The sequence below is a fragment of the Theobroma umbraticum genome, unplaced genomic scaffold (genome assembly GCF_002168275.2).
Source record: "Theobroma umbraticum cultivar Fairchild unplaced genomic scaffold, ASM216827v3 scaffold_30.0, whole genome shotgun sequence".
NCBI classification, from domain to species: Eukaryota; Viridiplantae; Streptophyta; class Magnoliopsida; order Malvales; family Malvaceae; genus Theobroma; species Theobroma umbraticum.
In genome coordinates this window covers 8,584,204-8,611,707 of record NW_018397254.1, presented here as the reverse complement: position 1 = coordinate 8,611,707, position 27,504 = coordinate 8,584,204, and the positions used below count along the sequence as shown (strand labels likewise).

Sequence of the window (27,504 nt, the reverse complement as noted above, 5' to 3'; positions counted from 1 at the left end):
TAACTTTTTTTCTTTTTAACAAAACAAAGGGTTCCCAAGTAAATTAAGACATTTCGGAGGGTGTATATGGATTTTTGTTAAAAAAAAAAAGGGGGAACAAGGTCCACATAGCTTTTTCTTTTTCTTCTTAATTCACTTCAAAGACCTATGGCTTCCTTTCTTCTCTTTTCCTATTGGTTTCGCGTGGTAAAAGGAGGACCGGAGGTAATAACACAACAGAAATCATTAAGACAGCTACTACGTTGTACTGGTAACTAATGCTAACATGTAACAGAAAAGAAAGAAGCCGTTGGGTATATAATATGTCACAAATATTAAATATGGAAAACATGTTACAGTTGCCAGTTGTGGAAATATCATTTTCAAAGTTTTATAATCACTTTTATGCCAGCGAATATCTCGGCCAGTTCAGACTTCAGACCAACAAACAGCTCAAACAAAGAGGTCAACTCCATCGTCTAATACACCACCTACTATTCCCGCTTTCATCCTTCTTTTTCCTTCTTCCTCTTGTTTTTCTTGTGTTTTTCTGTGCGGTACATTTATAGAAAAACTGATAGAAACAGATCCAGTCTTGGAATATATATTATCCCAGAAAAGCTACTGTCAAATTCTTTCTGGATTCTCTTGAAAACTTTGGGATTTAGAAAAACGGTATCATTAGCTTAAATAAACCCATTGTTGTTGATGGGTAAAGGAGGTGGTTGCATATTCAGCAAGAAAAGATCAACTTTAGAAGCTTCAGATCAAGATCCTCCAAACCCTGATAGGGATGCTCCTGTTCTTTCCCAGAACGAAACTGCTGCTGCCACGACTACAGCTATCACAGTTGAAAACAGTTCATCCCACGAAGTAAAGAAACTAAAAGTATTCATAGTTTTTTACTCAATGTACGGCCATGTAGAGTGTTTAGCTAAAAGAATGAAGAAAGGAGTGGATTCCATTGATGGGGTTGAAGGGTTTTTGTACAGGGTTCCGGAGACTCTGCCAATGGATGTATTGGAACAGATGAGGGTGCCTCAGAAGGAGGATGAGTTGCCTGTCATATCGGTTGATGAATTGGTGGAGGCTGATGGACTGTTGTTTGGTTTCCCAACGAGGTTTGGTTCCATGGCATCACAAATGAAAGCATTTTTCGATTCTACAGGGCAGTTGTGGGAACAGCAGAGGCTTGCAGGCGTGCCTGCTGGGTTCTTTGTCAGCACTGGGACGCAGGGTGGTGGCCAAGAGACTACTGCGTGAGTATATCCTTTTGGTTGTTTAGATAGTTTTATTTTTACCAAAATTCAAGTACTTTGATTTTGATTTTTGGAAGATATGTTTGATCTGTACATTGTGTGCCTGATGTATTTGTTTTATTTTGTAGGACTAGATGAATTGAGTTTTAATAAATCATGAAAACATTGTAGAGTTCCTCACCTATTGTTAAAATAAGAATTGTTGGGAATTAATTGGGGTGTTATGTGGTTAATCGTGTTTTTTATTCATCAAGCAATGTTTACTGTCTTGGTAGAATTACATAGACTAGAAACTAACATATAATGGAGACATCATGAAGTCCTGTATCTGTATTTTTTAGTGTGTAACTGTTGACATCGACTCTGATATGATTATATCTTTGATGTTTTTGACAAGATAGATCATGGTATACAGTTAGGATAGCAGAAATTTTATGGAAAAAGTTCACATGATATGATTAGGATATATCAGTATCAGATTATACCAAATTCTTAGAAATATACCCCTGCTCACCGTAGATTGGTTGCTATTTGCTCCATATAAACTGTTCAGGGCAGTAAAGTATTCGAGAGAACCAACCAGTCGGATAGTTGGTATAAAAGTATCTTGAATCTCATTGTGGTGTCCATGAAAATTTCTGGATATTCGAGACTGGGGAAAGAAAGCAATCCATAACAAGAAAGGAACAGATGTTTCTTGTCATTCTAAAAAATTTAGGGGACATAATTCGAGGGTAGAGAATTAATTTACTTTTCACTTTTTGCAAGTTTATACTGCATCTTCCATTAAATTTCAGTTCTTTCTGACAATAGGGTGCCTTACATTACATAATACGGTCATGTAGTTGGCTGATAATGCTGGTAACCGTAAATTTCTGTTCCCCACTCGAACATGTGCTGTTGCATCATCTGGTTTGTTAGCCAGCAGAAGTTTTGGATTTGAGTGGATCATCATGGATGCTTCTTTTACTATAGGCTCCTTCTATGTCTTTCTTTAGATGTTATGGTTGTTTTCTTCCCAATCATGTTAGTCTCTAGATGTTATCAGCTTAGTTTAAGTTTACCTCTATCTGTTAGTTTAGTGTGCCCTTAAGATTCTCTTTATATGAAGTAGACTGTTAAAAAATGAATACATACAAAGTTTAATTTGGATGTTGCATTTTTTAAGATTCTACAAAGAAGTAAAGAACCCCATATATTTCCAAAAAATATAATAACTCTGCGGAATTACTTAATCCAAAGTTGTCCTAGAGGTTGTTACCCATCTTAAATTTGAATTCTCTCTCCCTCCTTGACTTTCTCAAACACACCAAAGAAACAAAAAACAACTAATATGGAATTCAGAACATGAACTTGTCTCGCTGAATAGGACTTACTTTTTCTTCTCTCTGATATTCATAAGAAAGGAATATCAGCTTGAGAAAAGGAATGAAGATTCCAAGGGTGCTTCTCTGTCTTTTTTGTTGTCATGCCAACTAATGGATTGATTTGTTAACTTCTATAATGCAGCTGGACAGCTATCACTCAATTAGCCCATCATGGGATGCTTTATGTTCCCATTGGCTACACCTTTGGTGCTGGAATGTTCAAAATGGACTCACTCAGAGGAGGGTCCCCATATGGTGCTGGAGTTTATTCTGGTGATGGCTCCAGGGTACCAAGCGAAACAGAGCTGGCTCTTGCTGAGCATCAGGGAAAATACATGGCTGCAATGGTCAAAAGGTTTGCCCCTCCTCATTCTTCTGCACCTGGTGACAGCCTTAACTAGGCCTTGCTCAAACAACATTGTGTCCATCTTCATTCAACTTCTTTTTCCTTATATATCTATATATAGAGAACGGTCTTCAGATATCACTTGTCAATACATTTTGGATAACTGAGTGACCCTTACTTTTCTAGCTTGAACTACATGGAGTAGCTCCCATTTTAGAGCTTCTGCTTCCCTTATTTGTTATAAATGTTGTATTTGTATATGATTGAAGTTCTTATGCGTGAATAACTGTAAGATTAATTCATCAATAATATTTTGGTATGTGTTCTTCGGTAACATTTTTTTTTCTATTTGTAGTTCAACATCTGTTGGAAGAAGATTTTATAATTTTCTTCTGGTCTATAAATACACAATGTGTTTCTTATCCCATCTCTCTCTGCATTTCAACCCCGGTTCTCCCTCTTCTAGGCTGCTATCCATTTGATAAACCGATCGAATTTCAAGTTCACGTAAGAGTGAATTTCCAATAACTTCTTTCTTAAAAGTTGTATCCCCCTGATTTTGAGTTGAGTCCGAATCCCCCTTTTTCAGAACAGAAAGGGAAAAGTAGTACCTAATTTCCGTTTTATATCACCTTCTGATGCAGGGCTTGGAAAGAAATAACGATCTTGAGAGAAGAATAGTCCTCTTGCACGTAGCGCCTTGGCTTAAATCCCGATTGGTGCTGGCAACTGGCAACTGAAAGAAACTAGCAAATATGCAGCAAAGTAGTTCATTAGAAACTGAATGAGAACTTATTGAAAAGCGGAGAATAGCCAAGATATGGGTCGCATGATAAAGCATGATTTCCCTTTTCATTGATGTAAAATATATGTCCTTGCTTGCAAAGATGAAATAAATAAATACATGACAAAAAAAAAAAAGGTCTCAAGTTCCAATCCCCCAACTTGTTTCACTCAAATAGAGAAAATAATGTTGACCCAGCCAACTTCACAAACACATCATAAATTACAGAAGCATAGAAATACTTCCAAGTGTGCCTCACACAGTCCCGAAGAATATGGCTCCTAACAGCACGCTAGTCTTACAACCCGAATATACAGCCATTGACCCTTCAAGCAAATGGATCCTTTTTGATACAAGATGCAGCTACATACACCGTGTGAAGAAGGTTTGGCCCACATATCCACCAGCCATGGCTCTCCTCACATTGGACTCGAACAGTTTGGGGTTGTCCCTCAAAACAGCTGCTGCATCATGATTGAGAGGATCCTCATAGTTGGGTTGCTGAATTCACAATCACAAACTGTAATTAAAAATGGACCAACCAAGTCACAAAACCACTAGTGAAAGGAAAATCAATACCGTGAAGAGATGAAACAATCCATAAATAATGGTGTTTATGTTCAGAACAGGTTTCCAATCTTCTCTTAGAATGTTGAGGCAAACATTTCCTTCCAAATCAATGTTAGGGTGGTACACCTGCAAAAGGGAAGCATTTTTCAGAATGAAATACCATGTATCTAGTAACATGATTCAAATGTGAACACATTATGGTCAAGACATGCTTGTGTACCTTCGTCTTGCATTTGACCTTAGGTGCCTCATGGGGGTAGATGGGGGAAACCTGGAAAGAGAATAAAAAAGTGCCACCTCTGTGACCAAAAACGAAATAAGTGCTTGCATACAAGAACGACTTGCATATTAAGAACAAAAATAATAGACATTCTGCTTAGTTCAGAAATAAAAAGCTCATAGACAATTGAGAATCCTGATCCTCAGACAGCTGGATTCATTTTTAAGCAGCAGGGTTTAACACATGGCACAGGTGCAGAGAGGCTCACATTAGATTTGCCCCATTCCATTGATTAACCCTGTTAAATGCCACAATGATCAAAAACCACCTGGGTTGCCATAGACTTATCCTATAACTTCCCCCAGGAGAACATTTTACTATCTAAACTAGCAGCCATTAGTATTCTTCAGCCCAAAATACCAATCCTCTGCTTGCACAATTTTGAAATCTCACATTAAAAGTATATCTTTAAGAAAGAAGGCTGTGTTGAAAGAAAAAGGCTCCTATAGCAGTTGACATTGGAACAAAATAAGGTAATGTGCAAAAGATCACTTACAGATAATAACCTTCATCAGGCCGAATGGTAACTTCGAAGTTCATCAAGTCATCTTTGCCATTGGGAAATGAAATGCTACATGTTTTTGGTAGATTCAGTTCGCTGATGTCTACAAAGTAAGGCACACCAACAATCAGAATAGGAATGGATACAGACAACTTAAGCTAGTTGAAGTTGGATTAGTGGAGTACAATTTTCAAATGACTAAGCGTTTTACATAACAGATTTATAAGTTCCAAGAAAAATTAGAAGAAGAAAGTTTTACAGATCATTCTTGACTAACAACTGAAGTTATGAGATATACAATTTTCTTCATTCTGTAAAAAATTCAACAACAAAATTCTTATAATGATACAAAATAACTTAGAAAAATAGTAGTTCATATTTCTTGATAGGCAAATCATAAAAGACTGCGACTGCCACTGTGTTCCTATTTTTGTTTCTGTTCAATCAAAGCATCAGGAACCAATGTTATCAAAACTCCATATGATATTAAAGCAAGTCCAAATTTGATACTATAAACATGACATCATCAAAAGTAATAATAGTTTAAAGAGTCACTAAACATGACATCATCAAAAGATAGTATAAATCATGAAACCTTTATGAAGGCGCAATTCTCCGGCACTTTGCTTCTTTACAGGTGCCTTCCCATTAGCATTTTCTGCAATTTCCCTCTGCTTTTCCTTGACTTTAAATAGCTTGATCATTTTCCCTACAATATTATAACATAGGAATGAGAATGGAAGGCACATGACAGACAAACCTAACGCACTCTTGTGCAGAATACACATACTAAAGACACAAACGCACTCTTGTGCAGCATAAACACGTTAAAGATACTCCTATGAACAGAAATTCAAATAATAGACTAGTATATACAAAAGTGATAACAAAAGAAAGCATCCATGACTATGATGCCGACCATATACTCAAGACAAAAACACTGGAGAAGACTAAACTGACATCTAGACAAGCAAGCGCAAATCATTTGTTTTCTGCTTCGAACATAAAATCCCAAACAAGGACATCTGCAACAAACTACATCCTAAAGAAGAAAGTATTGCTATTGAAACAATTGGTCAACACTACCAACCTTTAAAATATATATCAGAAAGCCAATAAGAATCAAGGATATTGAAGAAAGTGTGCGGAAATTGGAAATCAAAGCTTACTCAAAAGCAAACCTTTCAAAGTGAATTTTACCAAGAAAAAACCAGATGGTAAATTTGATCTCAAACAGAAAAGAGACAGCAAAAACAGCTAAGAAAGTAATTAACAGTTAGCAAATCTTCAATCTTTTTGAAACCCAACGAACATTGAATTTTACTGAAAACTTGAGGCTAATCTTGTTCCAATGATTTCTTCAAAAATATCACCCAAGAACTGTATAGAGATTCAACAAAAGAAAAAAAAAAAGCAATTTTTCTTTCATCTAGAACATGATCCAACAGTAAGGCAAAACAAAAAAGAAAGACATGATCTGATGAAACCAACCCCATTACAAATCCAGGGTTTAGAGTGATCATAATCAAAACCCAAAACATAAGCGTAAACGAAGTCAAGCTCTCTGTTTCAAGCAAATTCGAGACCGAAATCCAACCAAAAGCAACGAAGATTGAAACTTTAATTGTTGATTAATATACGAACACCCCAAGAAAACAAAGCAAATCCAAATTCCAATTAAGAAAAAGCTTTTTGAATCCAACAAAGAGAAACGTAAACATACAAACGATAAGACGCGGATCGGGCTGGTCGTTTTTACCTGGTGAAAGTACAAGCAAAGGGCTTTTGCAGCAAATAAATTGAGAGCTAATAAGGAATCTGACAGCGTAAGCAAGAGTTATATATAGATAAAAGAAAATAAAAAGAAAATAGAATTTCCTTTTTTGTTTTGGGTATTTCCTCACGGGGTCAATTATCGTCATCAACTTTTGGTTTCACTCGCTTTCGACTAGGGAGCGGGATTTTCCGTTTCCCTGCTCTGCACCGTTTTTTTTAACTCTACGCTTGGTCAGTACCGCCAATAGGAGGTTGCCACGCAAACCTTAGTGAACTGTGCCTATTGAGTTTACATCATGGTCAAATGATGGAAGTTTACGGGTGGCGGTGGAAGCAAGTACATAAAATAGAAGGTAGCCTGGCCACACCAGATTCCACAGCGAGAGCCGTGCTAAATTTGGTGATGTGGCGTCAGTTTTCCACTTGTTGTTTTTTCCTTCCAATTTTGCATTTTGAAATTTCAAATTTTAATTTCTTTTTGACATTTTTAATTTGTGGATAAAGTGAAAATTTGTAGTAAGTAGTGTAATACCGATCAAATTTCAGGGTAATTTTTGTAATTTTTGCAAAAAGTAAAAAAAAAAATCAATATCCCGGAGTCATCATTAATGAAAATAAAGGAAAAATTCAGGTTCAGTGGAATAGTAGTAGTAGTAGTAGATTCCTGAATCTGCCGAACCCTTACTCACTTCGTACTAAAAACCCTAGTCCCAAAAATGGGGAAATTGTGGGTGATTTTTGTTGCTTCGATTTCGATCAGTCTCCATTTCTCTGCAATTCTTTCTCTCCGAGACTCCGACAGATCGCCGAGTCCTGGTCCTTCTCGACGATTTCGCCATCAATCGTCTCACTCCCTCTACTTCAACTCCCTCAATCACGCGGCGCTTTGACCTCGACTTCAAACTCGCCGATGATCCAAAGATCGCCTTGCACGCTATGGCCAATACTCTCTATGATGCCTTGATCCTCTTCTGCCCCTCCATTGAACGTAAATATTTCACATTTTCTTTCTCTTTATTTTAATTATTTAAATGAATTATTTCCATTTTGTTTTTCTTGCTAATGCATTGTCGTTTTTACTCGTTATGTTTTTGTTTAATTAGGTGTTGGAGGATCTATTGATCTTGCCGCTATTATCAATTTTGTTGATTCTGGTCATGATTTGATTATTGCTGCCGATGCTAATGCTTCTGATTTGATTCGGGAAGTTGCTACTGAATGTGGTGTTGATTTTGATGAGGTCAGATTGCGTAATTATATTCTCTAGTTTGCAGCTCATTCTTTGTTATTGCTTCACGTGATTGTTCATTTTAGCTTCCTTGTTTTCTCTATAGGATCCTTCGGCTTTGGTTATTGATCACACTAGCTATGCGGTTTCAGCAACAGGAAGATCATACGTTGATTGCTGCTGATGATTTTATTAAGTCCGATGTGATCTTAGGAAGTAAGAAAATTGATGTAAGTACAAATGCCAGCATTGTCAGTTGTAGTTCTCTTATTAGGTTCTATATAATATTATGGGCAAGTGTTGATCGTTGTCCCAAGCTTTAATCTGATAATTTGAGGTCATTTTGGTCATGCTAAAATGGTACAACCAGTACACTTTGCTTGAGACATTTTCTAGGTTGTTAAACTGCATTGATGGCCTGGAGCCACTTGCCTATCACCTTTGAATATGTTATTTAAAAGGGTTTGCCAATGCGTGCCTTAGGGCACTCTTTAAGGTTAGTTAAGATACTATTTATAGTAATATTCTTGTAATTTAATGTAGTAGTTGGCAGTTAATGTGATGATTTCCAATGTAGTAATACAATATTACTAAGGACATTCTTTATTCATACCCATTTCAAAATAGCTACGCATTTTATGAGCTTAAATGGATACTGATGTATTGTCTGAAGCTCATTGTATGTTATGATTGGTCATGGTTTCAGGGATAATAGTTTTCATATCTGATTAGTTTTTGTTAAACTTGTCACAGGCTCCCGTACTTTTCCAGGGCATTGGCCATTCATTGAATCCTTCCAATAGCTTGGTAAGCTGCTTGCATCTGGTTTGCAAGAATTTAAAGAACAGATATGTCGATTTTTTACTGACCGCAATAATCTTTTTAGGTATTAAAAGTTCTCTCAGCTTCTCCAGCTGCCTATTCAGCTAATCCCAAGTCCAAGCTGTCAACTCCACCATCATTGACTGGTTCTGCTATCTCCTTTGTCTCAGTTGTGCAGGTTGGTCAATACTCAACTGTTCATATATCTTCTGCATACCTATATCATGAAACCTTTATTGTTTCCTTCTTATTTTAAGATAGTTTTGCACAATGTGAATGAAAGAAGCTTAGTGTGTTCTGACTCAAATATAGCAAGCTGTTCAAATGAATAAGTTATGATTTTTTATTTCTTCTTTTAGGCAAGAAACAATGCGCGGATTCTGATTAGTGGCTCACTAAGTATGTTCAGCAATCGGTATGCAGTATGTTATTTTTTAACTGATTGCTTCCTTGATAATTGTTTTTCCTTTTGATTTTGACCTTAATAACCTGTCATGTTTCTTGACGAACTGTTTACATGTTTTCAGATTTTTCAGATCTGATGTGCAGAAGGCTGGGAGCCCAATCAAGTGAGTGAATATGTAACTCCCTAAATACCCTTTCAATATAAGACACTGAGAAATCTCAAACAAATCAGCAGCAATCCATTCTGTAACCCTAAACACCCTTTCAATATAAGACACTGAGAAATCTTAAACAAATCAGCAGCAATCCATTTTGAATAAATAGAACGAAACACATAAACTAGTTTTTAGGCTGCCTTGAAATCATCATATGAAGTCCATTTTAAAGCTGCAGATTTTATATGGTTTTTCTTATCCTCTGAAGGATGGTACCAGCTGCATTTCCAAATTTGCAATTAACTTTGTATATGTCCTTGCACATTCGCCTGTGTGCATTTTAGGAATGTTGTTTAACTGATGTGCTCAAAACAAGACATATTTCAGAAATGTTCTTTCTGATGGCAGACATGAGAAATCGGGTAATGAGCAGTTTTTGACTGAACTTAGCAAATGGGTTTTCCATGAAAGAGGTCATCTTAAGGTAGGCATGTGATCAATTTTGTCACTATAAATATCTTACGCCTCTGTTACTGCATGATTTTGAGGCATCTGCTTGGTTTTTTATGTATGGTTATATTCAGCATGAATTTAACTCATGTTTTGGTCTTTAGGCTGTAAATGTAAAACACCACAAAGTTGGAGAAACAGATGAACCTGCTTTATACAGGATCAATGATGAATTGGTAATTTTTCGACCTTATATATTTTGATACAGTATTATTTTGTAGAAATTTAACTGAAAAGAAATGCGTGTTGTTTTATGAAGGAATACTCAGTTGAGATCTATGAGTGGTCTGGAACAAGCTGGGAGCCATACGTTGATGATGATGTCCAAGTGCAGTTTTACATGATGAGCCCTTATGTGTTGAAAACTTTATTGAATAACAAAAAGGTATGCTAATTGTCTCTTGAGCTCTTATAGTATGTGAAATCGGTTTCCTCTTGTTTTTGGCCACAAGAAAAGTATCTGCTTCCTATAAAAATGAAGTCATCCAAATAAAAATTCTGGTTCATTCTGGTGGTCCTACAGGGTCTCTATTCCACATCATTTATGGTACCAGATGTTTATGGTGTTTTCCAATTCAAGGTTGAGTACCAAAAGCTTGGGTACACAAGTTTATCCCTTTCAAAGCAGGTATCTAATTTTGTTTTTCATGGTTTATGATATTGTCTATCAAATTTCTTTCTTGAGACCCAACTTTCGTGCTAGTAATCTGATTTTATTTTATGGAAACTTGTAATGGAAGTTAAAATTCATAAAAGATCGGTAATGGCCTTGGTGGATATTTACTTCTTAATTAATTGGCCTTTGGGGATATTTTATTGGTAGGATATTTACTACTTAATTAATTGGCTCAAAAACTTAAATATTGTTATAGTTAATGGCCTTTGTGGATCCATTGCTTTTGTGGGTTTTTCTATTCATAGAATTTCTTATTTTGTTGTGCCATTCCCATTTATCAATACATTTTGATACATTGCATTGCAGATTCCAGTCAGGCCATATAGACACAATGAATATGAAAGATTCATACCAACTGCTTATCCCTACTATGGAGCTGCATTTTCTATGGTATAACTCTCATGCACTCTCTCCCGCCTTGTTAACTTTATGGGTAAAATAGTTGTACTTCTTTAAATTTTGATCGAAATTACACAGAAGTCCAATAGTTTTCAAAATGAACACTCTTTAAAAAATTATTTTTTGCTAGGCACGTAGATTCTATCGTTAGTTAACCGTTAGTGTTTTCGTCAACTCGATGATGTGGCAAGGGTAAAAAAATAATTTTACCCTTGATTCATTTTTAAAAGTATTATGGTATAATTTTATTTTTATTTTTTATTAATTGAAAAAAAAAGAAAAGCTCCTCTAGGGACCATCGGTCCTCCCCTCCCTTGAGAACGCTGATCAGTGCTCTCCTTTCTGGGGGAGCTTTTTTTAATTATTTTTTTTTTAAAATATAATAATAATTTTTTAAATTAACAAAGAAAAAAATAGCATTTTAGTCTTTTTATAATTTCTGTTAATGGTGTTTGTATTCTTGGGATAGAGTGTCGTGTTTCAAAAATTAATAGATTTCTGTGTAATTTCGATCAAAATTTAAAAATAAGAGTATTTTATCCTAACTTTATATAAGCAAATCATTCATTTCCTATTGCAAAAACAAATCCTATGGATTGGAGGTTTTAGAGGGATAACCGTTGGAAATAATTGTCACAAATCGTTTCATTTCCTATTGCAAAAACAAATCCTATGGATTGGAGGTTTTAGAGGGATAACTGTTTGAAATAATTGCTAAAGTGTTTACTGCAAGTTATTTTTGTATATAAAATTATCATCATCACCATCATTAATGTGCCTCTGTTTCTCTGAGAAGTGCATATTATGGTATTGTTAACTTTTGATATGGTTTTTGATGCAGATGGCAGGATTCTTGATCTTCTCCTTTGTCCATCTATACAGCAAGTAGACTGTTAACATTCCTAGCATGCAGGCTCCGGACTGTTGGATTCGAAATTTTTGAGTGAACAATGATATGATACAAATGTTTAGAGTTTTGATGCATAATGTCGTTGAGTTGTTAGGGAAGATGCCTTGACTGATATCATTTTCCCTGCGTTACAAATTTTCAGATTATTATTTTATATGATTCCCAAAGTGATTCCACTCATCTGGTTAGAAAGTTGTTTTTGGTAAAACCTACATGACAACAGTAGCTTACTTGATTGCTGGATAAGCTGAAAACACACACCAGAAGAATTGTTTTTTCAGTTTTAGAGGCAATTTATCAATACGTGCATTGGTAAATGATTTAATTCTCCAGAAAAAAGAAAAAAAAAAGAAAGGATGTGACATTTTTTGTCATTTAAATATAAAAGTTATTAAATTGATTTTCTTAATATTGGGAACGCTCCATGCTTTAAAACTTGTACTAACCATTTTCAAACATTGAGCTTGTAGAGACGGGCTTGAAATCCTACAAATGTCCTCAGTGGGCAGTTAATTTGGAATTTTATTTGTAGCGTCATGCATTTTTAAGCCTAATTCTTCTTCTTTTTTCTTCTTTTCTTTCTTTCTTTGGGTGTGAACTGAAAATCCATAGATGGTTAAGGCCCATCTTGTCTGTTACTATTAGCATATCCGAAGGAAAAATATGACTAAAACAGAAGCCAAACCCCAACCTTCCTTGTTTCTTTTTACATTTTTCTGTGCAAGGGAATTTGGTCAGGGTTTCTTCTTATCTTTTCCCCTGCGGTGTTGAAGCAAAAATATACCCTTTGTTGCATCATCCACTTGAATGAACCCGAGCCAGTTAAATATTATATAGGCATTTTTAATCAAATATATTGGCCAGGAAAAAAAATTAAAAAAAAAAAAAACATGGTACGTTTTATGGAGTAATTAAGAAGACTATAAAAATACCATAATAAAGAGAATGTGAGAACTATTAACGTTAATAATGTATGGCGACGTTACTAATAAACGCCTTCCAAGTAAAGAAAAGAAGTAAAAGGCGTCATCAGCGAAACCCCCCACATTTTGCTTTTGGCCTCCCATGAATCAAATAAGCACCTTTGCATTCAGCTTGTTTGGGATTATGAAGGCCAGCCCCTATTAAACTTGAAACAAAAAATAAAAAGAAGAAAAAAACTGCAAGAAAGATATTAAACGATGAATAGAAAGTGGTTTTTGTTTTCAGTTTCGGCTTAGGTTTTACCTCATCTTATTTATAATGTGTACTTGATGAAGTGGACCAAAAACCCTAGCCGACAATAGCCAACAACTGGGCTTCTTGTTTTTATGTTTCTGCCCCTCATTTTGCTCCAATTTTCTATTCTTGCCCTTTTCATTTTTCTTTTCATGTTTTTGGCCCATCTATAAGCAATTATGAGCCCAAATAACTTGTTCTACATAATTAAATCCATTCAAGTCTCCATATTAATTTGTGCAATATTTTTAATAATTAGGTCCATGTTACGGTGTTTATGTCAATTTTTCTATACCATAATCTAAAAAAATGATTTAATTACTACAACTAAATCACAACATATATATATATATATATATATAATATAAGGAGTTAGGATTTTGTATAATATAGTTTGAAAACATTAAGGTAAAAAAGAAATGGGGAAGGTGAAAGAGATGATCAACCATGCTTTATATAACTAGCTTGAAAGTGTGTATGAGCCATGCGTCTTTGAATCAGCTGAAGCTGTTGGGTTTGGCATTGTAACTTAACAAAAGAAATTAACAAAGAGATACATCTAAGCATAAGGATTCAATTAACAAAAGAAATTTATTGGATTTGATTATTTCCCACGTTGAAACTTATATGACAGTAGTTAAATGAATACCACTTTGAAAGGCAAACGATGGCCCTTTTAGTTGAGATATTTTCTTTTATCAAATTAATTGAAATAATTTATAAATTTTTAACCAATGCAAGAATGTCTTGCATCATATACTGACGTATAGACCTCAAATATGACATATATAGAACTTTTTTAGACAAATGATATGTTCTGATCGGATGTATATATGACACATAATTGAGATTTGCTATTAGAGTTAGACAATAAAATATTTTGATTAACCAAATGAAAGTTCAAATATCACTATATATATATATATATATTAATACAAGTATATCATGTGAAAAAAAACACTTATTCTTTATTAAATGATAGCCGATGTCCATAAAATTTAGGAAAAACTATATGTATGGGGTGTGGTGTACCATGGCCAAGAATATTGATTAATTATAGAGAAGCAGAACATTCATTTTCCATAATTAAGAACGTTATTATTACATTGCAACTTAATAAAGTTTGGAAAGGAGAATATCACACCGGATGGCAACACACCAAAAGCTTTTCAAAAAAAAAAAAAGAAGAAGCAACACACCAAAAACAAATTGCAAACACGACTAGAACAACAAGAGGAAGACTCATCCAGGCAAGGCATTCACACATTCTAGCAATGGAAAGATTTGACCAAATTGCATTGTATGGGGAGAGCAGTGGCGCGATCGAAATCGATTCCATAAGCATTCAACATCTTGGAATTCTTGAAGAAACAAAAGCATTGCAGGTCAGCATCGTTTAAAGCCATGCAACATGCAGGTGAAGGGGACGGAGGATGAGGATTTGCACTGCTCACGCTCGGTTCACATGCCTGGAAACCCTCTTTGCTCATGCCACAGACTTTTTGACCATTTGCAACGAAGGGTTCAGACACAATGGCTAAACCTAGCACCATTGCCACTAGAACAATCTTAGCATGTCCCTCCATTTCTCTCTCAACAACACTCTTATTTATATTGCTTCTAATTTCTTTCCTTGGAATGGCTCCGAGAGAGAAAGAGGGTTAGTCCTTATATAGAGAATAACTCCCCCAAAACCAACGAACCACTTTCTAAAGGGACTGTTTGGTCTTTTCAGATGAATTATGTATTGAGAATATTGACCAAAGAAGTGATCTTATCAAATCCTCGTCGAAGATTCAAACTATTGACATATAGTTTTTGCATGGGGTTGATGACTTGGAAGGGCAGAAGATGGTGAACGCTCGTGACATATAGGAGTTGGCAAATTGGCGTTACTATGGGCCATTGGTTCACGGGCAAACATTGGAGGTGCAAAGGGTCTGTTTGTTGTGGGGAATTTATCCGAATCTAGTTTATACTTGTATAGTTAAAGGGAGCAGCATGTGATCCAAATACCAAAAACAAGGCCATATTTTGGCTCTTCTTCTCAAAACAATGGGTCAAAGCTGAATCCAATCCAATAATGTTGCCATTGTCGTTATAATAATAAATACAACGTCCAGACTATCAAAACGCTTCAACGAATAAACGTAGAAAATGGAAACAGTCTCTTGCAATGGCATAGGAGTTGGACAAGACAGGGAAACTCTACATATATGTTATGGACATGAGTACAAAAACTTGCCCGCAGCATTAAGGGATTCTACTATTTATTTTCTAATAAAATGATACTACCGTACACTCCTTTCTGTCTCTCAGCATCATAAAAGGATAGTCGAGTTTCAATTATTAAGCTCGATTTCAAACCAAGCCAAATCTTGATGAACTTGAACAATAAGCAGATCTTAAACTTCGGGTTAGAGTAGAAATTCTGAGCCAAAAGTCAGTCTAATTAAAACGAAAGAAGCTTGGGGCGGGCTTGATACAATTGATCCACCGGTCCAATATGAGCCCCCAAAGCATATCAAAGAAGCAATACAAACCTTTTCTGCTCACAGAAGAAAACTAGCTATTCAAGTCATGTCATATTTGATACACAGAGGATCGAGTTAGGTTCAACGTATAACCCTTTTTCTGTCTAAATACATCTCAAAAGCGATATGATATCATTGTGAAAAAATAAACGTAAAATGAATGTATCAGAAGAATTCCATGTTGAGTGCAACTAAGGTTTTTGAATACAAAACATTCATCAGTCGAATTCTCTGTGGCGTGTGCAAGTAGTTAGCTAGCTAGGGTAAGGGCGGTTACGCGCACAAGAAAAACGTTGAAGCTTTTGGCACCGCCCCTTGCCCTTGCCCTTGGCCTACTGCTGGATTTATGTGCCCGCCAGACCTCAGCTGAGACGTCCATCAACTTATTGTTAGTATAATATACATATATACTTCACCCTTTACTTCTCTCGACTCAGAATCAAATTTTTTTGGATTTAAGGTTACGTAAACTCATTTTCTTAAACACTCAAAGACCTTTTTTGATCCTTATCGATCAAAGACCCCATTTGCTGACTTTCTCTTTTCTTCTTAATTTGTTCGTTTCCAATGGATGAATATTGAAAACCCTTCATATTTCTCTTTCTTTTCTACTTTCATTTCATGGGTTTTTGTTGTTGTAAATAATTGTGACATAAAAGGGTCATGCTTAGTTATATTTCAAGCCTTTGATAAATTTTCATACACATTTAATTCGCTCAATTAATTAAGCAATAGTGTCTATCCAACTATATACTATATAACAGCTAGCTATACAGCAAATTATATTTATATATATATATATAGCCGAATTATATATCAAATTGAGCTGGTTAGCTTGATTGCAAGTTTGTCCTTGCCCTACACTTTTTTTACGTACACTCTTTGTAATATCACACACCTTATTATTATGTGCACTAAACAAATTGGAGGCCATTTAATGCAAAGTTTACCTGATTTTTTGAGTGTACCCTTTTTGTATATATACACACACACTCACACGACCCTCCCAGATTTATTGGTTTTTATCTTCTGTATGATTTTATCCATTTGGCATGAGAAACTGGCTAATTAAGGCAGCCAAAGGACAAATGGCAGCAAGAAAGTCCAACTAATTTATTTTACTTTAGTCTGAAGATATCATTGACCAACTCACAATAAGCAATCGGTTGATAGAAGAGTGTGACATCTCTCTAACTTAAGTGTCTATCCTCAAAACGGAATGGGCTCTCATCATAATCTACTAATCCTTAACTAATTATACAGTCTTCTTCTAATCATTAGGCTTAATTAAAAATAATTATATGTAGTTGTAGTACATATCGTGTGAAATTATTCAATTCAATCATTTTTTTATATCAAAATCATGATATTCAAGTCAAGTTATTAGTACACAAAAATAACACGTATCAAATTTGATCAATTCTAATTAAAATATCGTGTAATTTTCATTCTCTATATGAACTTATTAAGTATCTAATCAAAAATTGATTATCATTATTTATTTTAGGAATCAAACATAAAATGATAGAAATCGTCAAAGCAATTTGTTATCTATTTTTATTTAAATGATTTTTGGAATTGAATTTGGTAAAAATATTACCAATTAATGCTCCATTTGATATTTTTCATTTTTGTTCCACTTGAAAAAATAAAAACTTTTATAAATTAATTTCGATCTTTTCTTTCTAGTATGAACTCACAAAACAATTAGCTACCATTATTTACTAAAAAAACTAAAGCGGTTTGCTTCTCGGTTAAGGTTTCCTTATCTCAAAGCTTCTTTTTTTTTTTTTTGTTCACAGTTGAAAGACGTGTTAAACCTCTAAGAAGGACGAGGATTCGATCTGTGCTGAGAAGGAGAAGTTGAGGATTAGATCACATTTTCTTTTGACAAAGGAGAAGAAGAATCACGTGGCTTGGGAAGAAAAGCAAAGAGGAGCGGGGACCGTTACGGAGCACGTGACGCCAAGCATCTCCGTCTTTTGTGACGTGGCGTGGAATCAATTTCCAATTTTTTGAAATCGAGCGATGGCGGCAACCACTATGTTTACGCCACGTGTTGATTTCATCGCGAAACCGGTTTAAAACCTATATTTCGCTCGAAGCACAGGCGCAACCGTCACCAGATTACCGCTGGCTTTGCTCCTCGCTCGGCTTTTGCTGGTTCTAGAATGAGTCTCACCCAGTCCCTTTTCTCAGAAAACGCCATTGGAATAACTAGACAATCACGTATGTTATTCTCATTTTGTTTAGATAAGTGGTATTTTAAGCCAAATTCCAAATTCCAAATTCGTACCAAAATTGATAAATGTTAAATTACATAATTGCAATTTCAAGAGAATTAATAAATCAGTAATAGGTGTGATAGGAACATTCTCATAATTTTCGAAAAATGTCTTGGTAAGCAAGTTTCCATTTAGTATAAATAAACATTCAACTATCAAAGGCAGCATTCATTAAATATCGAGGGTTTGTCAATAAAACTCTGAACTTACTCTCCATTCGGTGAACTCAATTAGGACTCAGAAAAAATAATACTGAGCTTTACTCGGCAAAAGAATAGAGTTGCTCTGATCAACGAATCGACTAGGAACCCAACAACAAGAAGGTATGTTTCTTTCTTAATTTTCTTCTCAATCAGACTTAAAATGCCAAAAAAAGAAAAAATAGTGTTAGAGATTTTGATTGGTACGATGATTTAGTGTTAATAAAATTATTTTAAAAAAAGTGAAAAGAGATTGTATTATGCTAATGCTTGATTTCTTCAATTCTTCCATCTTGTGTGCCAAAAAGAAAGCTAATGATTTTTCTAAGATTTTATGCCTTTCCTAGACAAACAAAGACCAGCACATTTAAAGAACAAATTCAGTACTATATTAGGTACTCTTAAGCAATTTTCAGCTGAATTTTTTGCATAAGAAACACCTTTTTCATCTTATCTTATGCACACTTTTTTCTTATTTGTTAAAGCTATTATATTAGGATCTTGCAACATTAAAAAATCTCCTCTTTTTTTTTTTTTGCCAAAGCTTCCTTTTAATTTGTTAAAAAATGTGAAGAGAAAAAGGGAATTAAAAAATCAAAGACACTGTCTCTATTGTCTTTACAACCCTTTTATCTATATGACCTAGTAAATTATTAATAGAGATGTTAAAAAAATAAGATACTCCCTTAATTTTTAAATTTTTTTTATTTCAAATTTGTATTGGGTAATAATTTGTACTTTAATTATAAAGTATCTTAATATTACTTAATTAGATCAAATAATACAAGATAAGTGTTTATAAGTTTATTTCAAATTGCCAAATGTGAAACTTGAAATCTTATTTATTAAAATTTACCTTAGAAAAATATAAAGAGTAGGTCAGTCAAAAAGCAAATTGCAAGGACAAGTTAAAATGGGTATAACGGTAATTTTACAAAAAGAAGTGCAGCAGACTTTGGGTGAACCAGATTCAAACAAAAGTTTTGTATTTTTCCAAATAAAAAGACTTGTAGTCTTGTTCGAATCAAATGTCTCCTTCAATCTTGGAGCTTAAGCCTCCTGTCTCCAAACATTGCATCATTTTTTTATTCCTAAAAAAAAAAAGATCAAAGCTTTTTAAAATATTTATGTTTTGCAACTTCTCTTTCTTCGCATTGTGCTCATGTAGGCTTAGCAATAGCAATAGCAAAGCAAAGCAAAGCAAAGCTCTCCCCTTTTCCTTGGGTAACCTTTGCTTTGCGCGTTGAAACTGTAAACAGAAGAGCTTTTAGAGATAGAGAGAGAAAGAGAAAGGAATGCACATACATTGCTTCCCGCGTTTTCCATGTCCCAATCCTCATTTTTCTCATGCGTGCAAGTTATTCTGAAATCTCTTTAAAATTTAAAGGAAAAACAAAAAAAAAAAGAGCTCCCCTCCTCGTCAAAAGCTCTCTTTTTTTATTCTTTCTCTTTCTAATCTCTTGGTTCTTAACGGTTTTGAGTCTCTTTAAGCTTCTTCAATCTCTCGCTCGCCTCTCCTTCATTTTCTCTCTCATATCCGCCACTAATTGCTTTTTGTTGCTTACTTTCTTAGTTTTCAAGAAAACCCATCAACTTTTCTGCCTCATTTTCTTTCCTGTTAATGGCAGTGTTTCTCTTCTGATAGGATTCAAACCTCCCTCCTCCTTGTTCTCTATTTGGGTTCTTAAAAGTTAACAAGTGTTCAAGATCCTAATGATTTTTTCTTGAGTGGGGCGGTTTACTTTGGTAAAGTAGAGGTCGTGTTCCGGTTTGTTGTATCATATGTGTATTTTCTGGTGTAAGAATCTCCTTTTCCATATTTCTGCTCATCTGTTCATAATCTCTTTGATAAAGCAGTGGCCTTTTGTCATTAAAAAGATTCAAACTTTCTCAACCAGATTTCAAGCTCAGGGGTTGGAGAAGGTGCTGAATTGAATTTAGATTTGATTTTTTATTTTATTTTTTTCCCTGCTTAGATCTGATCTGACAGAACTATGGGAAATCATACGAGCAAGAAGACATCTGAAACATCATCAACGATCAATCTTAGTGGCAATTTACCGTACACAACTGAATTGAGCTCCTATGAAGCTGCTTGCAAGCTAGACACGGACTTGCAAACCTTTGACACTAACGTCCAAGCTCGAACCAATCAAGTCATCAACACTCTGGCAGTTGGTGTCGAAGTCCGAGCTCTTTCATTTGATTCTCTGAAAGAGGTAACCGAATGTCTTCTGGAGATGAATCAAGAGGTTGTTAAAGTTATCTTAGAATGCAAGAAAGATATATGGAAGAGTCAAGAATTGTTTGAGCTTGTGGAAGAGTATTTTGAGAATAGCTTGCAAACTCTTGATTTTTGTTCTGCACTAGAGAAGTGCCTGAAGCGTGCTCGTGACAGCCAATTGCTTATCCTTGTTGCGTTACAACAATTCGAGGAAGAAAGTGAGGTTGGTGGGAGTAGGTATGTGAGAACATCGGAAGAACTGAAGAATTTCAAGGCAGCTGGTGATCCTTTCACTGAGGAGTTCTTTCAAATCTTTCAATCTGTTTACAGGCAGCAAATAGCAATGCTCGACAAATTGCAACTTCGAAAGAACAAGCTTGACAAGAAGCTCAAGTACATTCATGCTTGGCGTAAGGTCTCAAGTATGATATTTGTTGCCACATTTGCTACTGTGTTGATTTGTTCAGTTGTGGCAGCCGCAATGGCTGCTCCTCCAGTTGCTGCAGCTCTCGCTGCTGCAACTTCTATTCCTTTGGGTTCAATGGGGAAGTGGATTGATTCCCTCTGGAAAAACTATGAAAATGCCTTGAAAGGACAGAAGGAAGTGATAAGCTCAATGCAAGCAGGGACATATGTGTCTATTAAAGACCTGGATAACATCCGGGTTCTCATTGACCGGTTGGAGATTGATATTGGAGCCCTCTTGCAAAATGCAGAGTTTGCAATTGAGGAAGAAGCTGTGAAGATTGGGATAGACGAAATCAAAAAGAAGCTGGGAGTGTTTATGAAGAATGTGGAGGATTTGGGGCAACAAGCTGATATCTGTAGCCGGGATATAAGGAGAGCAAGGACCGTGGTTCTGCAGAGGATCATAAAACATCCCAACAACTGAAAATATTGAGGTCCCTGTTGTTAAGTCCTGGAAATTTACCTGCTCCATTCGATGCTGACGATGTTGACAACAACAACAACAACAAAAATGATGATATCGATTGATTTCCAACATTCTGTTTTCAGACTCTACATCTGCATGTTTGTTCTGGTTCATGTGTTCTAAGAAAATAATCCAAGACTAGTGTTGACTTACGTCATGCCCTTTATTTGTTTAGGTCACAGATACTGTTGTTTTCCGTTTTCGAAATGTTCTTTTATTCAATGTAATTATTGGATTACACATTTTTATTTTAAAGGTCTGTTTCACGCTTTCATTATTGTCAAAACAGATAAGCTTGCCATCTCCGACTATAAATTAGCTTGACTTCATATTCTCATGGTCTTGTACCGTATTATCAACCCGAAACCTGCCTACTAATTTTGTTGCGATGCCTCCTCTGAAAATCTCCCTTTCTAGAACACACTCTTTTTCCCCTTCATTCAGCCTAACTTTGACTGCGTGTCGAGTGAGGCATAACGCCATTTTCACTAGCCAAGCAAGCGGGTATGGCCACTGGGGTTGAAAATTCATGGTATAGGCTTGAATTACATTTATGAGGATTAGGTTTATCCTGTGTCATCTGTATGATTGTCACGCTGTGACCCCACCCATTGATGGCAAATCCTCACTCAACAATCAATCATAACAATTACGCCACATGTTTGCTAAATCATTGCCACGACTTTAAATGGCAAAAATAGATTGATTAAATTCTGGTGTTGACTTTTGTTTGGTGAAGAGTTTTTAATTTCAATACGAGTTTGGGATACTCCTGCGAATGCTCTCTCAAGATAAAGCAAGAACCCATGAGTTTTTTTAGCTTAAAGTAAGGTGGTTGGCCATTTATTCTCGACTTCATTGCAGTCGTAGTGGATTTTTCTATTTGCTTTCTCAATCTGCACAAAATTTTCGGATCACGCAGATACCATTTGAGATGCCAATGATAGACTATCCAGTTTCTTTTAAAGACCTTCTCATCAGTTCAGAACTTGGTAGTAGCAAAGAACAGAGAAGGATCCCAAGGCAATGGATGCAATAGACGAGTAGGCAAATGGATACGTCTCATCAGAATTAGAGATTCTAGATTTATGATGACATGAGATTAATTAAAGAGAGACGAATTGGTACAAAAGATTTCCAAATAATTTCACAAGATTGTCTTGGCCAAATAAGTTGGCTGATCACAATCACGAGGCCGGTAACACAATATCAACCATATAAGAGTAAGCGAAATTCATGGAAATAAAAAAGGCCTTTATTGATGATTTAAATGAATGACAAACCATTTGCCAAACTTTTCTTAGATTTTTATTAGACATTTCATACAGTTATTGAACATTTGAACCTAAAGTTCTACATTATTGTGCATAATGTATAACCCTTACAACAACATTGACATCTGAATATATGTTCATACTAGAGAATTCGACTACCGGACAGATTCTCCATAACAGGTAGCATAACCAGAGAGGTACAGGCTATGTAAGCTCTCAACACAAACATAGCTCCATCATTCAGGTGATGCTGGAAGTCATGCCAAATAAAGTTTGCCGGCAAGCACTTTATGCTGCTAATGAATGAATAGTCATTATGATTGCCTTTAAATACTCGGAAGGAAATAGGATTAAACACAAGTTTTCACAAGGCTGAAGACCGGTACTGGACGGGTGTTGAAATAAGTCGCAGAAGTCATATAGGCACAAGATAAAGAAACAAATATCTTAAACCAAATGGATGAGACAATGGTGAAAAACGTGCATGCACTAGTCAAGAAAAGCACCAGCATAACATTTACAACGCACTTTGCTGCAGAGAGGTTTACTTCCGGTCCTTGCCGAGGGAAATAACCTTCAGACTTGAAATTAGAAAGCAATTGATCTTTATGTTGAAATGTATCCATTAACCAAGCAGTTACCTCCGTTTCAGATATTGGAATGTCATCCAGGGTAATGCGTCTGATGTGAATATGAACTTCAGAAGGGTCCACCCCGAAGACATTGTCCAAGAAGGATGGGCAGCAATGCTTATATCCAATGGTCACATCATAAACTGCAGTGGAAACAAACAAATATCTCATGAAAAGGAGTAGTGAAATTTGTAAAAGAGAAGTGACCAAACTTAAAAGATTTATATATCAGATGAAAACTATGCAAGCATTCTCATATGAACCAAACGAATTATAAAAATTGAACAACTGGGGTAATCATGAGCCCTGCTTTCTGCCTTATTGGAGTCAACAGAGGGGTTTATTCCTCTCTAAACCACATTTTTAAATGTGTGCATAGCACCATAGGTCAGGCACCTTTCAGGTTTCTCAATGTCCATAATGAATTGAGTACTGATGTTTGACCTGTTACGGGTTACAAACTTATCACTGCTAACGGCAACATATAATCAGATTTTATATGCACTTCATTTTTACTCCTCGATTTCCCTTTTGTCATATCCTTACAGACAATAGAAGTTCATGTTATATTTGTCTTGCAAGAGTTTAGGAACTCTCTATATAGTTTGCTCTTTCTTTATCTGAAAATAAAAACAAGATAGGTCCGATACGAAAAACTTGACCAGCTCTAGCAACCTTTTGTAAATGGTTATCAGGCTTCTCTAAGCTGTGCGAAGTTTGGCTGATGTCTAGCAACTAGTGACCTTAGTTTAGGTAGTGAGATTGGAAGGAAAGGGGGAAAAAGAAATAAAAAGTCTGAACTGAATAGAAAATACAACTAATAATCTTTATAAGGTCATAGTTATGCAAGCAAACAGGTCACCTGTCCTGTTGACTCCATTTCATTCATTAATAGAAAGTTTATTAGGTTACTCCAGGGAAAAAAAATGGATAGAGTAACTTAGTTTTTGCCACTGTTAAAGCACTCTATACAACAACATATGGAAGTATGAGCTAGAAGAGTCCTATTATACTTCATCTCCCAGTAAGGCTATATCAAAGGAGAAAACATTAATTTATAAAAAGTTTGAACAAACAGATCCACAGGAAATGAACTTCTTAAAAGACACAAGCATAAAGAAGAAAAACGACCTGCATCCAAAGAGCTCCTCAAATCTTCCAAGCAGGCATAAAAGCCCTTTGATTTTGGAAGCAGCAAATGCTTCAGGATAGGTAAGCCATTTTCAGCTGCATATTTTTGACTTCTTAAGCATTTTTGCTCACTGCATTGAAAAAGAAAAAGAATAATTAATGGATTAATGCACTTGATCAAGGGTAGCAACAAAGAATTCATTAAGGCACACAGTATGCTACTATGCTATAGAAGAAAATCATGCAGATCCCCACAAGCAGGAAAACTAGTAATCGATTTTCTCCATACACCAGGTTTTCACATAAAAGATGACAAACATGGAAATATTAAAGACAATAGAGAAATATAACACCTAAAAGAAAATGGAAATTACGTGAAATCTGTTCCTTCGGGAAAGAGAACAAGCCAGAGAGGATCTTGAGGATCTTTGAATGTTGAAAGCATGCGGCGCATGTTAGATTCATCAACCTCCCACTTCCTTTCCACAGGGATGAACTCTAAAATATGGAAAGCCCAACCAAATACAGGTAATTTCATCAAGCTGCTCTTAAGGATATACTTTATGCATCCCAGGCAACCTTTCCGCAGTGCAAAGTCCCACAAGTACATCCAGTCAACCTCAGTTCTGTGGTTGCAAATAAGCAAAACGCGTTCCCTTGGAGGAACATCATCTCCAGAAAAAATGACTTTTGTTTTATTTATTTTCTCAAACAAAAAGGGCCATAAAGCTAGCCAAGCACTAAAGAAGAAAGAAGTTGCTTTCCGACTGTAATGTATGCTGAAAAGCCTCAATATAACAGTGGTAAGAAAGCCACAATACACTATCATCATAAAAGCCGTTGAAAGCAGCACTAGCAAACATATTAGACCCCTAAACACCCTTAGCAGGGTCAATGAACGATGCCTCATTTCATGATTTGCACTTGGAACTTCCATATTCTCCAACTACTAATTAGTACCTTTTCAACAAAAGAAGCCGCACAGGCTTTCTAAGATGAAGTATCTACTAAAAAACTCACTAATAGGATGTGTAGGCCCAAGCGATGCATGCAAGAAAGTAACTCAAAGAAACAGCGAAATCAGGAGGCCTGCAGAAGCACGGTTAGGTTGAGCTTAGCGCAATGTTTTGTGCACAAGATAGTAAGCTAGGACAAGTAGCATACAAAGTCGCAATAGAATCAAATATTTAAGTTGACCCAGCCTTTAAAGGAGGAAGACGAAGCACAACTTAACATCAATGCTCTTACTAGAAAATGCATGAGTAGTTATTAGCATAAACCTCTCATTCTATACCAAATTAGCAAGCCATTGGTTTACTCCTAAAGTCAAGAGAAAATCAACAAAGAGATGGTCGTCAGGTTACCAAATTATCAAGCATTTAATCATGTTCTCCTTTTGCAAAAATTTAGTTTGGAATCACATCTCCTTCCATTCAACAGACATAAGGGTTTTATGAGATGATGCCACATAAATAAACGGGGAAGAAAATTAGATTCTACATTCATATAATGCTGAATAAGCTTCAGTTTAATAAACCCCAAAGAATGTTTAAATAATAAAGAGTGAGAAAAAGACAAAAGGTTCATGGTCTACCTAATAATATAATCAACAACAAATAGTAATAAATTACTAATCTTGCCAAGCGGGGAATGGATCTGAAAGCCTGGATAACGTGTTGCTCAAAACCAAATGAGTAAAGAAAGTACATATACTGAGAGATCCTGTTTGGTTACTTGGAAAAATTAAAGAACCCAAATCTTAGGGGAAAATGTAGATTTGCTTCAGACATTTCCTCGCATTGTACCAGCAGTGTATCAAAAATAAAAATGATCTGGAAATTAAAAAGGAAGAAGAAAAAAAGAGGGAGAGTGAGTTACCTTAAATAGTTAGGGTTCAAGCTTAACGGTAAAGAAACAAAATCTGCCGGAAAAATCGGAGTTTTTGGTCCATCAGTGAAAGAGTAGAGTTTAAGAGCGGAAGGGATTAAGGAAATGGGCAATGAAATGGTTAAAATTACGCAGTCTGCCATCACCGGTGTGTGTTTATTTATTGTAGGCTTTTGTACTTGAAGGAGACTCGGAGAGGAGAAACGTGAAAGGGACTTAAGGCTGTTTCGACCTTTGGTTTCCATCTCCGTAGGAAGCACGGCAAAGTATAACGTGCCCTTGGCCTGGACAGCCTTTTTTTAGTAAGCTGCTTCAAAAATGAAGTTGCTCCTTTTATCCCCATTTTAGGAAAAATAAAAGAATTAAATGGAATAAAGATTCTTTCATATTATGGCCCTTTTATGTTGACATAATCAAATAAACATAAATAAAAAATAATTTTTTAAAATTTTTTTTATATAATTTAAAAGTTTTTTTAAGCATTATGTAAAAAAAATTATTATTTTGAATTTCAAATTAATATGAATTAAGCATTATGAAATGTTGAAGGCCTTTATTTGTATACTATTGTTTAGAGAGTATGAATTAAGCTATATTGCATGATTATTTTCTCTATTAGAAACATAATATTTATTTATTTAACAGAAAAAAATAACAAAATGGTAAACCAAGAATAGATAACAAACTATCATTGTCAATGATTATAAGGTAAATAATTGTAAATTTGTGTCATGTGATTTGAAAGGGAATAAATTTGCTCCTAAAATTTAATAATATGACACTTAACTACCTTATTTATTTTTGTTAGACTTTTTTTTTTGAAATTGTTTAGAATAAAATAATTGGAATATTCATTTTTCATTTCATTAAATTAATATTAATAGTAAAAAAACTAAAAAAGACTTTAAAAATTTTTATAATAAAATAAAGGTGTTACATAAAAAAATATTGAAAATCAATATAAGATAATTAAGAATTTTAAATTTCAAATAATAATAGGAAATTTTAATGTAATTTACTTATGATTATACGATAAAGTAGTAATTTTTTAATAACAAATTGAAAATAATAAATTATTATTTTTTTGGATTTAGGGAAAATAACATTCGAACCTTACTCTTTTAAGCAAAATGATCATGCACCAATTAAGAAAGAAAATAATACACTAACTAATAAACTAAATACTTGATATAATAAATTAATGTTTGAATGTACAA

The 27,504-nt window shown here is 35.1% G+C and overlaps 5 protein-coding genes, 1 non-coding gene and 1 pseudogene across 13 annotated transcripts; 3 read left to right on the top strand and 4 right to left on the bottom strand.

The window, feature by feature from the left end:
- Positions 1-361: 361 nt before the first annotated feature.
- LOC110415694 (putative NAD(P)H dehydrogenase (quinone) FQR1-like 2) lies at positions 362-3,872 on the top strand. Of its 4 annotated transcripts, none has more exons than XM_021427580.2 (4): positions 362-1,238; positions 2,748-2,960; positions 3,418-3,458; positions 3,596-3,872. In XM_021427580.2, the coding sequence occupies exons 1-3, from the start codon at positions 688-690 to the stop codon at positions 3,431-3,433; spliced, it is 780 nt and encodes a 259-aa protein (XP_021283255.1). In that variant the 5' UTR covers positions 362-687; the 3' UTR covers positions 3,434-3,458; positions 3,596-3,872. The 4 variants fall into 4 exon arrangements, with proteins under 4 accessions (XP_021283255.1, XP_021283101.1, XP_021283176.1 ...); XM_021427426.2 differs by having other exon boundaries at positions 3,307-3,458; XM_021427501.2 differs by lacking the exon at positions 3,418-3,458.
- LOC110415890 (NEDD8-conjugating enzyme Ubc12-like) lies at positions 3,762-7,001 on the bottom strand. 2 transcript variants are annotated; one of them, XM_021427774.2, is made up of 6 exons: positions 6,847-7,001; positions 5,683-5,796; positions 5,082-5,190; positions 4,526-4,604; positions 4,315-4,431; positions 3,762-4,236 (listed from the first exon to the last, which is right to left on the bottom strand). In XM_021427774.2, exons 2-6 carry the CDS (start codon positions 5,789-5,791, stop codon positions 4,099-4,101), a joined length of 552 nt encoding a protein of 183 aa, XP_021283449.1. In that variant the 5' UTR covers positions 5,792-5,796; positions 6,847-7,001; the 3' UTR covers positions 3,762-4,098. The 2 variants fall into 2 exon arrangements, with proteins under 2 accessions (XP_021283449.1, XP_021283369.1); XM_021427694.2 differs by having other exon boundaries at positions 6,811-6,864.
- Positions 7,002-7,966: 965 nt separating this feature from the next.
- On the top strand, positions 7,967-12,148 carry LOC110415590 (dolichyl-diphosphooligosaccharide--protein glycosyltransferase 48 kDa subunit-like). Of its 3 annotated transcripts, XM_021427325.2 has the most exons (12): positions 7,967-8,103; positions 8,198-8,321; positions 8,845-8,898; positions 8,978-9,091; positions 9,273-9,328; positions 9,441-9,482; positions 9,882-9,957; positions 10,088-10,159; positions 10,243-10,368; positions 10,507-10,611; positions 10,966-11,049; positions 11,900-12,148. In XM_021427325.2, the coding sequence occupies exons 1-12, from the start codon at positions 8,099-8,101 to the stop codon at positions 11,945-11,947; spliced, it is 906 nt and encodes a 301-aa protein (XP_021283000.2). In that variant the 5' UTR covers positions 7,967-8,098; the 3' UTR covers positions 11,948-12,148. The 3 variants fall into 3 exon arrangements, with proteins under 3 accessions (XP_021283000.2, XP_089640332.1, XP_089640221.1); XM_089784206.1 differs by lacking the exon at positions 7,967-8,103 and having other exon boundaries at positions 8,220-8,321; XM_089784095.1 differs by lacking the exons at positions 7,967-8,103; positions 8,198-8,321.
- A 787-nt stretch (positions 12,149-12,935) lies between these two features.
- LOC149527738 (small nucleolar RNA snoR83) lies at positions 12,936-13,074 on the bottom strand. Its single transcript, XR_016352291.1, has one exon. It is a non-coding gene; the product is annotated as a small nucleolar RNA snoR83 (small nucleolar RNA).
- A 1,162-nt stretch (positions 13,075-14,236) lies between these two features.
- On the bottom strand, positions 14,237-14,844 carry LOC149527737 (putative lipid-transfer protein DIR1 pseudogene; annotated as a pseudogene).
- A 3,323-nt stretch (positions 14,845-18,167) lies between these two features.
- On the top strand, positions 18,168-21,637 carry LOC110415426 (UPF0496 protein At4g34320-like). Its single transcript, XM_021427090.2, has 2 exons — positions 18,168-18,328; positions 20,182-21,637. The coding sequence occupies exon 2, from the start codon at positions 20,200-20,202 to the stop codon at positions 21,319-21,321; it is 1,122 nt and encodes a 373-aa protein (XP_021282765.1). The 5' UTR covers positions 18,168-18,328; positions 20,182-20,199; the 3' UTR covers positions 21,322-21,637.
- Positions 21,638-22,691: 1,054 nt separating this feature from the next.
- LPAT5 (lysophosphatidyl acyltransferase 5) lies at positions 22,692-26,556 on the bottom strand. 2 transcript variants are annotated; one of them, XM_021442574.1, is made up of 4 exons: positions 26,279-26,556; positions 24,775-25,489; positions 24,401-24,531; positions 22,692-23,412 (listed from the first exon to the last, which is right to left on the bottom strand). In XM_021442574.1, exons 2-4 carry the CDS (start codon positions 25,335-25,337, stop codon positions 22,988-22,990), a joined length of 1,119 nt encoding a protein of 372 aa, XP_021298249.1. In that variant the 5' UTR covers positions 25,338-25,489; positions 26,279-26,556; the 3' UTR covers positions 22,692-22,987. The 2 variants fall into 2 exon arrangements, with proteins under 2 accessions (XP_021298249.1, XP_021298260.1); XM_021442585.1 differs by lacking the exon at positions 26,279-26,556 and adding an exon at positions 25,995-26,262.
- Positions 26,557-27,504: the final 948 nt, after the last annotated feature.